Raw genomic sequence first — 18,496 nt, 5'->3', positions numbered from 1 at the left:
TTGCAATGTGAGAAACGAAAGAAAATGGCCGCACATGTCTCGAAATTGAAATATCTTTAAATTAAGATATAAATGTTTAAGTATTTAACAGAAAACAGGTTGTCCGAAGCCTTCATGTGAACTTACAAATGAGCTATTTCGTGAACATGTGTATCGATTCCATCAAATAATCCAGGGGTGTCTTCTGCTATTGCGTATCTGTACAATTCGTTGCAGGCACCTCCAATCCATGTTATCCCTAAATAATAATATCGTCTTTCAGCCTCACCCTTTCAATACATTAACTTTAATTTTTTTTTCGGGTCAATACACAAATTTCTTTCATAAAAAAAAACGAATCGTATCTAAAACAATAAACTAGGCTTCTTACAAACCAACTTGAAACTCCATCCAAGCGTTGGGTAAAACTAATGGAATTAGTTGACGAAAGAACATGTGTCTCATTAAGATATTTAAGGCTTAGAATTTTAAACTTAAGAATCATATGTTATTATAAGATTCAAGTTGCAAGACGTGAAAGATATTTTTATTCAAAAGATCATTTATTTGCAAGAAGGTAATGACTGATTTGTGGTTACTAGCTGACCAAGGTAATGACTGGTTAGTGGTTACTAGCTGACCTTATCCCTAGCTAATGTCAATTTTTCCTCAAGTTATTGTCTTACCAGTTATACTGGCTGTTCTTTTTTCGTAAACAGTGTCCACCAGATCCCTTCTGAAAAAACAAACAAAAACAAGAATAATAGGTAATTATGATTAATGGAAAAATTTTGGTTTGATCACAAAATTAACAATAAATAAAAATGAAACAACAAGAATAAAAAACTCAGTAATCTGAGCGCTTTCGGAAGTCTTACTTTTTACAGGGATTATAAAAGGGAATCCTCAGTAGCTGCGGATTGGAGCTAAATTAATATACGATACCTTTTTTTCCCTTTTTATTTGCCCGGCATAGCCAGGTGGTTAAGGCACCCGAAGGTCGCGGGTTCGAATACCCGCCACACCAAACATGCTCGCCCTTTCAGAAGTAAAGGCGTTATAAGTGTTTTGTTTGTTTTTATTTTGTTTTTGAATTTCGTTTCGCACAATTATTATTATTATTATTTTTGAATTTCGCACAAAGCTACTCGAGGGCTATCTGTGCTAGCCGTCCCTAATTTAACAGCGTAAGACTAGAGGGAAGGCAGCTAGTCATCACCACCCACCGCCAACTCTTGGGCTACTCTTTTACCAACGAATGGTGGGATTGATCGTCACATTATAACGCCCCCACGGCTGAAAGGGCGAGCATGTTTGGCGCGACTGGGATGCGAACCCGCGACCCTCGAATTACGAGTCGCACACCTTAACACGCTTGGCCATGCCAGGCCAGTTATAAGTCATAGTCAATATCACTATTCGCTGGTAAAAGAGTAGCCCAAGAGTTGGCGGTAGGCGGTTATGACTAATTGCTTTCCCTCTAGTGTTATACTGCTAAATTAGGTACGGCTAGCGCAGATAACCCTCGTGTAGCTTTGTGCAAAATTGAAAAAAAACAAACAAACAAACAATACTGTTAAAAAAGGCCTAGCTAGAGTGCAACTATCTGAGAATAGATATAGCTCGTTCGGTTTTACGTATTCGAATCTATATTTAAAAACTAGAGGGCCACTTAGTAGAGCGAATACTTCCGTCACACAGAGTTAATCATACTCTAATCTCAAAAAATATGAAAATGTGTCTGTATGTCCGTCATTATGAACGGCAGAACAATGATAAATAATATTCTACATACAAACACATAGATTAACTATATTCCGATATTTTTGACTGAGATATAGAGCAAAAATAGTGGAAAATCATTCTCCGTGTTAACAAATAGGGGTTGTTTTTTAGTTCAGTGACCTTGACCTCTGACCTTGAGCTAAGTTGTTCACAAATAGAAGTTAATCGATGATCGGACGCCCCATAGTGGTTCAGCGGTATGTTTGCAGACTTAGAACGCTAAAAACCGGGTTTCGATACCCGTGATGGGCAGAGCACAGATAGCCCATTGTGTAGCTTTGTGCTTAATTCAAAGCAACAACAACAACGATGATCGGAAAAGAAAGTGTAAATATTAAACTTCAAGATAAATCACTTCTCCTGGTGGATGAGGGGTAAGTTTACAGAATTCAGGTCTTGAAATGTGAGGCTAGATTTCTCGCAGTGGACAAATTCCAGATGGCCTATTGTATGGCTTTGAACTAAAATAAATAAACAAATAATAAAGTAAGCCAAATATAATTTGGAGGGTTTATTTCAAGTTAAGCACAATGGGCTATTTATTCCCTACCCATCACGATGACAAACACTGATTCTTGTGTCATAAGTCCACAGACATTCCGCTGTGCCACTAGGGGACAAGGTTAAGTTTTTTTACTATTATCAGTTTTATATTTGTAAAACTTTGACTCTAACCTGTAAGGGATTTCATTAAATTTGCTCATGTTATATGAAATGCCAGAAATAGCTTCTTGAAACTTGTGTTCTTAAAAAAAGACTGAACAAGATTACGGACTTGGAACGTTAAAACCTTGGGCTCGGTTATCCATGTTGAGCAGAGAGCCTATCGGGTAACATCTGCACAAAACCAGTTCTTGTCACCCACTGTGCGTTAAGTTTACGCACTTAAAACGTTAAAATCTGGAGGGTTCGTTTAGCAGTAATAAACATAAAGTAGATAGCTGAAATGGATTTTTTTTAAATGCTATATCCATGTTTAGTACCACACAATAAATGAAACAAACTAGTTTAGTAAGTACCACATAATAAATAAAACAAAGTAGTTTAGTGAGTACCACATAATAAATAAAACAAAGTAGTTTAGTAAGTACCACATAATAAATAAAACAAAGTAGTTTAGTAAGTACCACATAATAAATAAAACAAAGTAGTTTAGTAAGTACCACATAAATGAAACAAACTAGTTTAGTAAGTACCACATAATAAATAAAACAAAGTAGTTTAGTAAGTACCACATAATAAATAAAACAAACTAGTTTAGTAAGTACCACATATTAAATAAAACAAGCTAGTTTAGTAAGTACCACATAATAAATAAAACAAACTAGTTTAGTAAATACCACATAATAAATGAAACAAACTAGTTTAGTAAGTACCACACAATAAATGAAACAAACTAGTTTAGTAAGTACCACATAATAAATAAAACAAACTAGTTTAGTAAGTACCACATAATAAATAAAACAAAGTAGTTTAGTAAGTACCACATAATAAATAAAACAAAATAGTTTAGTAAGTATCACATAATAAATAAAACAAAGTAGTTTAGTAAGTACCACATAATAAATAAAACAAACTAGTTTAGTAAGTACCACACAATAAATGAAACAAACTAGTTTAGTAAGTACCACACAATAAATAAAACAAAGTAGTTTAGTAAGTACCACATAAATGAAACAAACTAGTTTAGTAAGTACCACATAATAAATAAAACAAAGTAGTTTAGTAAGTACCACATAATAAATAAAACAAACTAGTTTAGTAAGTACCACATATTAAATAAAACAAGCTAGTTTAGTAAGTTACCACATAATAAATAAAACAAACTAGTTTAGTAAATACCACATAATAAATGAAACAAACTAGTTTAGTAAGTACCAATACAATAAATGAAACAAACTAGTTTAGTAAGTACCACATAATAAATAAAACAAAGTAGTTTAGTAAGTACCACATAATAAATAAAACAAAATAGTTTAGTAAGTATCACATAATAAATAAAACAAAGTAGTTTAGTAAGTACCACATAATAAATAAAACAAACTAGTTTAGTAAGTACCACACAATAAATGAAACAAACTAGTTTAGTAAGTACCACATAATAAATAAAACAAAGTAGTTTAGTAAGTACCACATAAATGAAACAAACTAGTTTAGTAGAGGCCCACATAATAAATAAAACAAAGTAGTTTAGTAAGTACCACATAATAAATAAAACAAACTAGTTTAGTAAGTACCACATATTAAATAAAACAAGCTAGTTTAGTAAGTACCACATAATAAATAAAACAAACTAGTTTAGTAAATACCACATAATAAATGAAACAAACTAGTTTAGTAAGTACCACACAATAAATGAAACAAACTAGTTTAGTAAGTACCACATAAATGAAACAAACTAGTTTAGTAAGTACCACATAATAAATAAAACAAAGTAGTTTAGTAAGTACCACATATTAAATAAAACAAGCTAGTTTAGTAAGTACCACATAATAAATAAAACAAACTAGTTTAGTAAATACCACATAATAAATGAAACAAACTAGTTTAGTAAGTACCACACAATAAATGAAACAAACTAGTTTAGTAAGTACCACATAATAAATAAAACAAAGTAGTTTAGTAAGTACCACATAATAAATAAAACAAAATAGTTTAGTAAGTATCACATAATAAATAAAACAAAGTAGTTTAGTAAGTACCACATAATAAATAAAACAAACTAGTTTAGTAAGTACCACACAATAAATGAAACAAACTAGTTTAGTAAGTACCACATAATAAATAAAACAAAGTAGTTTAGTAAGTACCACATAAATGAAACAAACTAGTTTAGTAAGTACCACATAATAAATAAAACAAAGTAGTTTAGTAAGTACCACATAATAAATAAAACAAACTAGTTTAGTAAGTACCACATATTAAATAAAACAAGCTAGTTTAGTAAGTACCACATAATAAATAAAACAAACTAGTTTAGTAAATACCACACAATAAATGAAACAAACTAGTTTAGTAAGTACCACATAATAAATAAAACAAAGTAGTTTAGTAAGTACCACATAAATGAAACAAACTAGTTTAGTAAGTACCACATAATAAATAAAACAAAGTAGTTTAGTAAGTACCACATAATAAATAAAACAAACTAGTTTAGTAAGTACCACATATTAAATAAAACAAGCTAGTTTAGTAAGTACCACATAATAAATAAAACAAACTAGTTTAGTAAATACCACATAATAAATGAAACAAACTAGTTTAGTAAGTACCACACAATAAATGAAACAAACTAGTTTAGTAAGTACCACATAATAAATAAAACAAACTAGTTTAGTAAGTACCACATAATAAATAAAACAAAGTAGTTTAGTAAGTACCACATAATAAATAAAACAAAATAGTTTAGTAAGTATCACATAATAAATAAAACAAAGTAGTTTAGTAAGTACCACATAATAAATAAAACAAACTAGTTTAGTAAGTACCACACAATAAATGAAACAAACTAGTTTAGTAAGTACCACACAATAAATAAAACAAAGTAGTTTAGTAAGTACCACATAATAAATAAAACAAACTAGTTTAGTAAGTACCACATAATAAATAAAACAAAGTAGTTTAGTAAGTACCACACAATAAATAAAACAAAGTAGTTTAGTAAGTACCACATAATAAATAAAACAAAGTAGTTTAGTAAGTACCACATAATAAATAAAACAAACTAGTTTAGTAAGTACCACATAATAAATAAAACAAAGTAGTTTAGTAAGTACCACATAATAAATAAAACAAACTAGTTTAGTAAGTACCACATAATAAATAAAACAAAGTAGTTTAGTAAGTACCACATAATAAATAAAACAAAGTAGTTTAGTAAGTACCACATAATAAATAAAACAAACTAGTTTAGTAAGTACCACATAATAAATGAAACAAAGTAGTTTAGTAAGTACCACATAATAAATAAAACAAAGTAGTTTAGTAAGTACCACATAATAAATAAAACAAACTAGTTTAGTAAGTACTACATAATAAATAAAACAAAGTAGTTTAGTAAGTACCACATAATAAATAAAACAAAGTAGTTTAGTAAGTACCACATAATAAATAAAACAAAGTAGTTTAGTAAGTACCACATAATAAATAAAACAAAGTAGTTTAGTAAGTACCACATAATAAATAAAACAAAGTAGTTTAGTAAGTACCACATAATAAATAAAACAAACTAGTTTAGTAAGTACCACATAATAAATAAAACAAACTAGTTTAGTAAGTACCACATAATAAATAAAACAAACTAGTTTAGTAAGTACCACACAATAAATGAAACAAACTAGTTTAGTAAGTACCACACAATAAATAAAACAAACTAGTTTAGTAAGTACCACATAATAAATAAAACAAACTAGTTTAGTAAGTACCACATAATAAATAAAACAAACTAGTTTAGTAAGTACCACATAATAAATAAAACAAACTAGTTTAGTAAGTACCACACAATAAATGAAACAAACTAGTTTAGTAAGTACCACATAATAAATAAAACAAAGTAGTTTAGTAAGTACCACATAATAAATAAAACAAACTAGTTTATTTAATAAGTACATAATAAAAAATAAAACAAACTAGTTTAGTAAGTACCACATAATAAATAAAACAAACTAGTTTAGTAAGTGCCACATAATAAATAAAACAAACTAGTTTAGTAATTATCTTACATTAGAATTTAGCGAGGCTTAAAAGAGTAAATTAAAATCTTGGACTGATCGTTCTCCGCAGTTGCATGTAGAAATTTTGTATATTCTATGATAAAATTAAACCTTAAAACTTTCCAGACAGGAAGACATCAGAAATAAATATTATTTGTTTGTTTTTGGAATTAAGCACAAAGCTATACAGTTAAGTACACGTGTCTGTGCTCTACCCACCATGAGTATTGAAATCCAGTTTCCAGCAGTGAGAGTCTGCAGACATTCCACTGTGCCACTGGAGGGAGGGGGGTAAAATTTTTGAATGGTTTGTTTTTTTTGCTACAAAGTTACACAATAGGCTCTCTGTGCTCTGCCCACCACGGGCACCAAAACCCTTCTTTTAGGGTTTTAAATCCGCAGATATACAATTATGCCATTGGGGGACTTTTCAAATAAATATTAAACTTTTGGTGGGGTCTTTCTCTTTCTTCTTACCCCGTTGTCAAAATTGAAATATCGTAAATCTGTTCCTTCCCTTTAGATTTGTAATTGCTGAAAACACGCAAAGCCTTAGAAGCAAGAACTCCATCACCAGTGTCGTTGTTGTAAACATGAAGTTCCTGGGTGGAATTCTATAAAAATATAAACGTTAAATAATTTTAAATCGGAATTTATAAACAAAAAATATATCAATGGATATCTTAATTGTATACGTATATCACATAATAATAATAATGGATATTACAATTATATATATATACAGTCATGTGAAAAAGTTAGGACACCCTATGAAAGCCTTTGTATTTTTGTAACATTTTTGGATGTATAAATATTTAATCTCAATTTCAACAATACTGAGCGATTATAGGAATATAACTGAACAATTAAAACTGAAGAAAAGACTTTTCAAGATCTTCTGTAAATGTAATTCTACAAAAATGCATATTCTAACTGAGGAAAAAGTTAGGACACCGTACCCCCTAATGCTAGTATTACCCCTATGGCTGAAATAACTGCAGTGAGACGCTTCTTGTAGCCATCTACCAGTCACTGACATAGGTCTGAAGAAAGTGTGTCCCACTCCTCAATGCAGAATTCTTTCAGCTGTGAGATGTGTGAGGGGTTTCTTGCATGTACAGTCCGTTTCAATTCACCCCACAACATCTCAATGGGATTAAGATCTGGACTTTGACTCGGCCATTCCAGGACTCTCCATTTCTTAGTTTTCAGTCAGTCCTTGGTGGATTTACTGGTATGTTTTGGGTCATTGTCGTGTTGCAGTGTCCAGTTCCGCTTCAGCTTTAATTTTCTTACAGATGGTCTCACATGATCCTCAAGCACCTTCTGATACACAGTAGAATTCATGGTGGATTCTATGATTGTGAGCTGTCCAGGTCCTGTTGCAGCAAAGCAGCCCCAAACCATGACACTTCCATGCTTTACAGTTGGCATGAGGTTCTTTTCCTGGAATGCTGTATTTGGTTTACGCCAAACATGTCTTCTGTTCTGGTGTCCAAATAATTCAATTTTGGACTCATCTGTCCAAAGAACATTATTCCAGAAGTTCTGGTCTTTGTCTACATTCTCTCTGGCAAACTTCAGTCTGGCCTTGATGTTTCTCTTAGAGAGCAAAGGTTTCCTCCTTGTACACCTCCCATGGAAGTTAAACTTGTGTAATCTCTTTCTGATTGTAGAGGCATGCACTTTCACATCAACAGTAGCCAGAGCCTGCTGTAGGTGCCGTGATGACATGTTAGGGTGTTTGGAGACCTCTCTTAGCATCTTGCGGTCTGCTCTTGGGGTGAACTTGCTTGGACAACAAGACCTGGGCATGTTGGCAGTTGTTTTGAAAGCCCTCCACTTGTTGACTATTTTCCGGACAGTGGAATGGCTGATTTCAAATTCCTTTGGGATCTTTTTACATCCCTTACCAGACTCATAAGCTGCTATAATTCTTTTTGAAGGTCTCAGACAGCTGTTTTGCTCTCACCATGATGCTCACTCTCACTTCAACAATCAGGAACACACCAAACTAAATGTTTGAGGTTTAAATAGGGCAAGCCTCATTCAAAATGCTGAGTAACGATCTTCTAATCATGTGCACCTGGTGTGATACACCTGTGTGTGAGTCGAGCCATTTTAAGTGGGAATAAATGTGGGAGTGTTCTAAATTTTTCCTCAGTTAGAATATGCATTTTTGTAGAATTACATTTAGAGAAGATCTTGAAAAGTCTTTTCTTCAGTTTCAATTGTTTAGTTATATTTCTATAATCCATCAGTATTGTTAAAATTGAGATTAAATATCTATATATCCAAAAATGTTACAAAAATACACAGGCTTTCATAGGGTGTTCTAACTTTTCACATGATGTATACATATCCTGTAGTAATATAAATGGATATCATAATTATGTAAATATATATATAGCCTATAATAAAAATTTTAATTGTAATATACATGTCCTATAATAATAATGGATATCTTAATACTATGTGTGTATCCTATAATAATAAAATCAGGAAAAAAACAACGGCTATGTGAAAAAATATAGTTGCAGAAATATATATATATAATATAGGAAATAGCAATATATAAATATACAAGATATACTTCTGCAGGTCTCTGAAATACTTCTCTTTAAAGAAGAAATAAAACAAAAGTTAAGAATAATAAATGCTTTTAGTTGTTGTTTTTCAAGTTCATATATCATGTTGTGTTGTAGCCTACAGAGTGCATAATTCTTCTCGCGAGTCATGACATGCGCACGGTTTACTGACGTCACACGACAGTACAAATTGCAATGTTAAGCGTACCTTATGTGACGTCATTGTAATGTATACTGACTGACAGACAGACAACACACTACCGTATAGCGGTGGGAGCTGTTAAAATACACTGCTGGCCAAAATATTTAGGACAATAAACATAAAGAACAAATATGCATTTTGCGTTGTTAGACTCAACTGTTTATTTGAGTTGAGCTTCAAAAGTTGAAAATAAGAAAAGGGAAAATAAAAAAAAACTTTTAGTATTTAATATGGAAAATGTGAACACAAAGAAATTAGCCTAAATATAAGCTGGTCAAAAGTTTAAGATCATACTGAAACGAAGCGTTAATCGGTAAACACGTAAAGAAATTTAGTCATTTGTGTTCAAGCATTAGCGTTGTCAACATCTCCCACTGACATCTCCTGTGTTACATTGGGTAAAAACATGGCAAAGGCTAAAAAGTTGACAGAGTTTGAACGTGGCAGAATTGTCGAGCTGCAAAAGCAAAGTCTCTCTCAACGGGCCATCGCTGGTGAGATTGAGTGTAGTAAAACTACTGTTGCAAATTTCTTAAAAGACCCTGAGGGTACGGAACGAGTATTTCAAGTGGTCGACCCAAGAATATTTCGCCGGCGTTGAGCAGGAGGATTCGACTGGTTAACTGGCAAGACACCAGCCGATTGTCGAACCAGATTAAGGCCCTTACGGACGCAGAATGCAGCTCAAGAACAATAAGGCGAGAGAAAGGCTTTGAAAACCGTAAACGTTTTCAAAGGCCATGCTTCCTTCCACAACCATGAAACAGCTCGGTTAAACTTTGCTGAGAAGCACCAAACAAGGGACGTAGCAAAGTGGAAGAATTTTTTGTGTTTTGTTCTCTGGTAAGAAAAAAAATAATTTGAATGGTCCAGGTAGCCATCAACGTTATTGGCACGATAAGGATATCCCACCGGAGACATTTTCTACACGACACAGTGGAGGAGGTTCCGTCATGATCTGGGGTGCTTTCTTCTTCCATGGAACAATGGAGCTTCAGGTTGTACAGGGGCGTCAAATAGCATGTAGCTACATTGGCATGTTGGAGAGAGCATTCTTATTAACTGAAGGCCCTCGCTTGTGTAGAAATGACAAGGCTGCAATACACAATGTCCATAGGACAAAGGACTTTTTCATGGCGAATAACGTGATTCTTTTGGACCATCCAGCGTGTTCGCCGGAATCCAACCTCATTGAAAATGTCTGGGGGTGGATGGCAAAGGAAGTCTATAAAAATGGACGTCAATTCCAAACAGTGGATGATCTTCGTGAAGCCATCTTCACCACTTGGAATAACATTCCAGCCAGCCATTCCATGCCAAAGCGAATGTTTGAAGTTATTCGCAATGACGGCCGTACAACTCACTACTGAGACCACTTGTTGGGCATTTCCTACCCTGTTGAGAACTTCTTTTTGGTATGGTCTTAAACTTTTGACCAGCTAGTACTTAGGCTAATTTCATAATGTTCACATTTTCGCTATTAAATGCTAAACAAGTTTTCTATTTTTACTTTCCCTTTTCTTATTTTCATCATTCGAAGCTCTACTCAAATAAGTGATTGAGTCTAACAACGGAAAATGAATATTTTTTCTTTATGTTCATTGGCCTTAAGAGTTTGGCCAGCAGTGTGGGTGACTTCTCTAGGCGGCCTAGGTCTCCTTTCAAAGAATCAAAATGTCATTCTGACAAGAGTTGTCTATAATAAACCGATAAGTAAGTTGTAATCCTTGTTTCTTCCAAAATCATTTTTTAACTTTCTGTAATATTTTTAAACAATAGAAAAAAACAACAATTTCTGAAATATTCATTACAATATTTACAGTAGTTACCGTAGCTTTATTATTTATTAAAATACTTCTTAGATTAAATCATTTGTGGCTCAGCTATAAGTTTGAGAACTTTTATAACGCTAAAGTTGTACAGCTTGTTATTGCATTGAAATTATACACTTTGAATATCCGTGTTTTAACTAAGAAAGTTGACAAATTAAATACAAATTATCAATTTAAAAATCAAGAATTTTAGCAACGCCATCTATCTTTAAATCATGCTGATATACCAATCTTTAACATATTTCATGAAAACCGACTAAAAGCTCACTAAATTTATTGAAATATTTATAAATATATTTTATTATATTATCTTATAACATGTGTATGTTTGTTACAACCCTTCTCCAAGTAGGCTGGCTGGATTACAATAATTTGTGTATGGTACTTGAAAACTGTCCAATTCTAGTTTTTGTTTCAGTATTTTTGTCCAAGAGAGGAGGGAGGGAGAAAGGAGAACAAACACCCTGAAAAAGGTACATTTATGTTTTAATGCAATTTTGCCTCGAGAGTTGATTGGCTGTACTTCCATGTATTTTTATTTGACGGTTTGTTAGTTTGTTTTTGAATTTCGCGCAAAGCTACGCGAGGGCTATCTGTGTAACTGTTCCTAAGTTAGCAGTGTAATATTAGAAGAAAAGCAGCTAGTCATCACCACCCACCGCCAACTCTTGGGCTACTCTTTTACCAACGAATAATGGGATTAGCCGTATATTATAACGCCCCCATGGCTGAAAGGGCGAGCATGTTTGGCGTCACAGGAATTCGAACCTACGACCCTTAAATTACGAGTCGAGTGTCTTAACCACCTGGCCATGCCGGGCCTATATTTGATAGTAACTGGAATCTATACTACAGTATACAGGGGATACTTTGTTTTAAAATTTTTGTTCGAGAAGGGATTTTTTTTTGTCTCTAGAGCAAAGCCACAGCCATATAGGGCTATCTGCTTTGTCCACCGCCGTTAATCGAACCCCGGATTTTAGTGTTGTAAGTGGTTAGTCTAACTACTGTTCCACCAGAGGGATTTGGCAGAAAAGGGAGTTAAAACAAACATGTGAAATGAGAAACATTTACAATTTTTCGTTATGCTTCGAATTTAAAGACACAAATAGTATATAATTAGTTTAAAGTATCAACCATTACCTTACTCAAAACAGGGCATGCAAGTAGCGTTTAATGAAGTCCTAGTTAAAAGAAATAAGGGTTTCATTATTTAACTTTGGTTTTATTCAATGTTTACTCTATAGTATGTATAAAGGTTAAATATTCAGATTTATAGAGTGTATTTCATTTGCATGTTAAACATTATCAAGTTGTTTTGCCATTTATATGGTTTTAGACTAATTGAAGACAAAACGAGACAAAAAAATAAACAACACATAAATAAAATACGTTTATGTAATAACTTATATCGTAGGGAAACAAAGGCGACGTATGACAATTGTTCTATATTTTCCAACATTATATTTAGCGGAACAATTATCCTAAATTTTCCAGAGAAACTTGTTACGAAATGAAAGCGCTTATCACGCGTTATATTTAATTAAGATGCCCGAACAAAAGATATGTAGTTTATAGTAATCTTGGATTAGAAAATAAAACCATTATATCACGGTTGTTTTTGTGATTAATGAACTGACACTTGGTTCGGGAAAAACCTAATTAATTATACTATCGCAGTTGCATATACTTTATTGCCACTGGTTTGAATTCCAAAATATTCACTGTCCTGGATACAGCTCCGGTCTCCAGCATTTAATAGGGTTATCTCAATGTATAAGTTTATCTCAAACTATTTTGTAGGATCATTTCAGAATAATTTATAGGTCTATCTAAGAGTATTTTGTAGTCCTACGTCGGATAATTTTATAGAATAAATGTTTGGTTTTGTTATTGATAAGTTTATGTTTTAATATTTCATATGAAGCCATCAGAGTATTTACTTTGCGCAAGACGACAGTACCCGTGATAAATTCTCTGTTAAAAGGCTTTACACATTATTTTACGCCACTGAAATGGTATTGCGGACACTGGAACGGTCCAATCACAAGAGTGTAATATTTCGTTTTTGTTACTCGAATTTCAGACATATACATACTTTATACGACTCAAACGATTATATTAAACACTCACACTTCTCAAAAGATAAAAGTCTTTCATTTCAAAGCATAGAGTACAATAAAAATCAAAAGTGAAGTCATTCATCGTGTAGATAATAATTATCTTCAAAAGAAACTTGCATAGGCCTAAAAGTCTCATTCTTTACTAACGAATACAGTAAATAAAAGAGATTTAATCAGATGTTTTGTGTATTTGAGAATTCATTTCTGTAATCTGTTAATGTACAAAAAAAAACAATGTTTTATTGAGAAACTGATAGATTTACGATGCAGTTTTACAGAGAAACTGAATAAACGTTCTTGTCGTTGTAGCGATTTAATGTACATCTACCGCTCTGATATTTCAAAATATTAAAAAGCTTGAATGATGTTTTAACGGATAAAACTTATCAGTCTATTTACAGAAGTATTGATGTTTTAGTGAACTAAAACGATCATTGAATAAACTGTCACAAACAGAATTATGGATCTGGTTTGATTCAGAGAATAAATTTGCAACTTTGTTAAAACTTTGACACTTTAAAACCCTAAGTAGGCCTAGAAACGAACAGGAGCGAAGAAAACTTTGGTAATTGACCAAGCCTAATCTCAACCGATAAAATTTAAGTCATTCCATTGTTGCTATGTTGTTTAAATTAATAATTCTCTTCTTTATTCAATTTAACAAGTATGACTTATATAGATTAGAATAGAATAGAATTATCCTTCTAAACTTTATGGTTAAAAAAATCTAAAACATAAAAGTATAGGTCACATTTTGTAAGAAATTTGACACACTTTTCACTATTTGTGTAATTTATCAATAAAAAACATGAGCTGAAAACAAAAATCATATGCAGTTGTTGATTATTAATGATTGACACCAAATATCTAAATACAGAAATTATAAACCTCAAACTGGTTAAACGTATTGAAACAGAATAATTTTTTCATGATTTTAACAGAGACCAGATATATTAGACATTCTTACCGAAGTATAAGATATTCCAGCAAGTACAATTTTTATCGAAGGATTCTTCAGAGACAAGTAACGGAGATTTACCTAAAAATAAGAAATACGTATTTATTTTATATTACATAGAAGCGGTTGCTTTTCTAAACCAAAACGAGTATTTGTCTATGAAATTGGGTATGATGGATGCTCAAAGTATATTACCTTAAAATGTTTAAACATTTATGAGTTTGAAATTGAAAAACAGGTTTAAAGATTCTCACGTGACCGGAACAGCATCATATGAAAGTAATGCTTTAAAAGTTTTGCCATTATTTTAGCCTCCCGAAAATATTTGATTGTTTGTTTTTAGAACTTCGCTTAAAGTTACACGAGGGCTATCTGCGTTAGCCGTTTGTAATTTAGCAGGGTAAGACCAGATGGAAGGCAATTAGTCCTGACCAGCCGCCGCCAACTCTTGGATTACTTTTTATTAACGAATAGCAGGATTTATTATCACTTATAACGCCCCCAGGGTTGAAAGGGCGAACCTGTTTCGGGTGATGGGGATTCGAACCCGCGACCCTCAGATTAGGAGTCGAGCACCCTACCCACCTGGCCATGCCGAGCCGAGTGAATATTTGAAATTAAAAGACAAGAAAAATAAAATGTTTGTTTATATGCAAAGTCAACTAATAATTTTAAGAAACGTTTACCGAGGGTTCTACGTAATACAAAAATACGAGTCACAGTTTTCAATATTTACAACACCGAGAGGATTGATGTTTGACATGTTACACGAAATGTGCATGACCGTCACATTATAACGCCCCCACGGCTGAAAGGGCAAGCATGTTTGGCGCGACGGTGATGCGAACCCGCGACCCTCAGATTACGAGTCGCACGCCATAACGCGCTTGGCCATGCCGGGCCCTCTTCGTTTGTAACATGATATCTTTCGTTAATAAATTATCAAGATAACTGAAAGGAAAACAGACTATATGTGTGAAATAATAATAAAAATATCTCATAGCAATTGAAATAGGGTAAAATCGCAAATTTAAATTCTCAAATAACAATAAAAAATAAATATTCAACTTACGAAGAAAGGCGCGAAGTTTAACACTTTATTATTGTAAGTTTATTTATGAGTAGATGAGAATTATTTTCATGAGAAAAACGTGGACTGGTTTTATGGTCCTATTGTTCTGTCGTAAATAGATTTAGACGATCAGTAATCGCTTTGCTTATTTGATTGGTGAGTTTTACTATTTATATTATGATTTCCTTGTTGAATTTTTTCTTTTCATCTGCATTTTCTTAAAACATTTGTTGGAACAATTCCACGTGCATAACAAATTTGGGACGAATTCCTTGGAGTAGAGACTTTATTGTACGATTTATTATTCATCACTTGCCAAAATGCCTCAATTTTTCCTGTTTATCAAACATTGAAATACACGGTGCGATTCAAAGAGTCACATGAACGTGCAACCTTCTGGCCTTGGTGACACAATGCACCAGGACACGAGGCTGAAAAAAACGTTTCATTTGGTCTGAATTTTGCACAAAGCAATATAAGGGCTATCTGCGCTAGTCGTCTCTAATTCAGCAGTGAAAGACTAGAGGAGAGCAGATAGTTATCATCACCCGTCTTCAACTTTTGGGCTACTCTTGACTAACGAATATTAGGCATTATAACTCCCCTTGGCTGATAGGGCAGGCATGTTTGGTGTGACGGGGATTTGAACCCATGACTCTCAGAAGACGAGTCGAACACCTTATTCAACTGGCCATCCTCTTTGTATTTGAAGTTATGATTGGTGCTCTAAGTAATATGAATGAAATAAATATGTGAAAACTAACAAGAAATACCAGAAAAAAAATTGGTTTCTTTGTTTGTTTGGAATTAGTCATGGAGCTATACAATGGGATATCTGTACTCTGCCTACTACCAATACACAATAATGTTAAAAGTAACATAGGGCTCACAATACTCATCCGCTATTAAAAATGTACTAAGAAACAACATATTAATATAGAAATTAAGTTAGATTATAATAGCTTGAATGAACTGCTGCTTAGAGTTTTCATTTTGTGTTTAGCTGTATTTATTTTGCGAAAGAATTTCAATTATAATAGGGATAAATTTGTAATGGGAAAATAAATGTAACACTAAGTAGAATTCATTATACGCTATATGTTTAGCTTTACTACACACAAATATTATAAAAGTTAACCCTATTGGTAGGAATCGTAACTATAAATATACTTACATTTTACATTAATTACTCTATTTGGTTAAATCTTTGTTTATGTCTTAACTAAAGCATGTTTTAAATAATATTTCATAAAACATCTGTTTCTGCCTTTTCAGAACCAAGTAATACACATTTAAAAATATAAATAAAAATCACGAAGGTATTTCTTGAGTGTAACTAGTTGTCTAAATATTCTGTGAAAATTATCTATTAGATGGAATTACTCACGGCATTGTAAAATACACCGAAATATTTGATTATATCTTGTTCTGAGGCAAAAAACTTTCTGTGCACCGAATCCATAACGGCGAGAAGTTCCACTTTCACAGATTCAGAATTATCAGGCCGTTGTGGTTGTATGCGACGCAAAGAAATACCAGGTACAACTGTTGAAAAAATTAAATTCATTTTACTGAGTGAAGAAAAAAACACCATCGAAAAAGTTGTCCTAATTTGTATGTTAATTGTTTCCAAACGAGTTTTATACGCACGTGATATAATCACGTTATTCAAGAATGTTAATACATCTCAAGAGGATATTTCTCAAATATTAGGAAAGACCGGATTTTACTAGTTAAGTTATACATTTAAATGACATATTTTTTTCACGGATTAAGTTAAAATTATGAAGCTAAATAGTGTGGATATAAGGGTGTATTAAACCATCTTTTATTTCCTTGTATAGGTTTAGGCCTACTTATTAAAGAATATTTTCACTGATTATCTACAGTCGACAAACGATTTTAGAAAAAAAAATAATAATTGCTTGTACGCTACGTTTCAGCGTAGGCCTATATTCGGGTCTGTGAACGTCACAAGTTATCGAACTGATGTTAAAAGATAAACACATCCTTTATCAGACCTATTTCGCGGCATATGATTAAAATGGGAAGACATTTGTGACGTGAATTCAGACTTTTGTCTACACGTATGAGTCGAAAATATTGATTATAATCTCGCATCATGTTCAAATATTTTTATCAGAGCCCGTTACTGTGCGAAAATATTCATATCACAAATCTGTACAGTTTTAAAAATATACAAGTCCATATAACATTTCAATAATTGTATTAAAAGCCTGTATAATTGCGAAAGATTTTTATTGTAAGCTTTTATAACAGTTAAATATTTGTGTTATAAGCCCGTATAACTTCAATATTTGAATTATAAGCCTGCATAACTGTTAAATATTTCTGTTATAAGCCTGTATAAATGTTAAATATTTGTGTTATAACCTATATAACTGTTAAATATTTGTGTTATAAGTCTCTAAAACTGTAAAACATTTGTGTTATAAGCCTGTGTAACTGTTAAATATTTCTTTTATAAGCGTGTACAACTGTTAAATATTTGTGCTATTAGCCTGTATAATTGTTAAATATTTGTGTTATAAGCCTGTATAACTGTAAAATATTTGTTATATAAGCCTGTATGACTGTTAAATATTTGTGTTATTAGCGTGTAAAATTGTTAAATATTTCTGTTATAAGTCTGTATAACTGTTAAATATTTGTATTACAAGCCCGTATAAATGTTAAATATTTGTGTTATAACCTTTATAACTATTATATATTTCTGTTATAAGCCTGTATAACTGTTAAATATTTCTGTTATAGGTCTGTATAACAGTTAAATATTTGTACTATAAGCCTGTGTAACTTAAATATTTCTGTTATAAGTCTGTATAGCAGTTAAATATTTGTACTATAAGCCTGTATAACTGTTAAACATTTGTACTATAAGCCTGTATAACTGTTAAATATTTGTACTATAAGCCTGTGTAACTGAATATTTCTGTTATAAGTCTGTATAACTGGTAAATATTTGTACTATAAGCCTGTATAACTGTTAAATATTTGTACTATAAGCCTGTGTAACTGTTAAATATTTGTACTATAAGCCTGTATAACTGTTAAATATTTGTACTATAAGTCTGTGTAACTGTTAAATATTTCTGTTATAAGTCTGTATAACTGGTAAATATTTATACTATAAGCCTGTATAACTGTTAAATATTTCTGTTATAAGTCTGTATAACTGTTAAATATTTGTACTATAAGCCTGTATAACTGTTAAATATTTCTGT

At 32.1% G+C, this 18,496-nt stretch overlaps 1 protein-coding gene across 1 annotated transcript in view; it reads right to left on the bottom strand.

The window, feature by feature from the left end:
- The window catches only part of LOC143227005 (venom metalloproteinase antarease TserMP_A-like), a 43,855-nt gene that overhangs the window by 8,400 nt on the left and 16,959 nt on the right, over window positions 1-18,496 (bottom strand). Inside the window, exons 5-9 of the mRNA XM_076458552.1 lie at window positions 16,639-16,796; window positions 14,189-14,260; window positions 6,954-7,090; window positions 666-715; window positions 127-238 (exon numbers count right to left, since the gene is read on the bottom strand). Coding sequence (XP_076314667.1) covers window positions 127-238; window positions 666-715; window positions 6,954-7,090; window positions 14,189-14,260; window positions 16,639-16,796 — 529 coding nt within the window. The remainder of the gene's footprint in view (window positions 1-126; window positions 239-665; window positions 716-6,953; window positions 7,091-14,188; window positions 14,261-16,638; window positions 16,797-18,496) is intronic.

The sequence above is a fragment of the Tachypleus tridentatus genome, chromosome 9 (assembly GCF_004210375.1).
Source record: "Tachypleus tridentatus isolate NWPU-2018 chromosome 9, ASM421037v1, whole genome shotgun sequence".
Lineage (NCBI taxonomy): Eukaryota > Metazoa > Arthropoda > Merostomata > Xiphosura > Limulidae > Tachypleus > Tachypleus tridentatus.
Note: the sequence above shows the minus strand (reverse complement) of the source record. Positions and strands in the feature narration are given on the sequence as shown.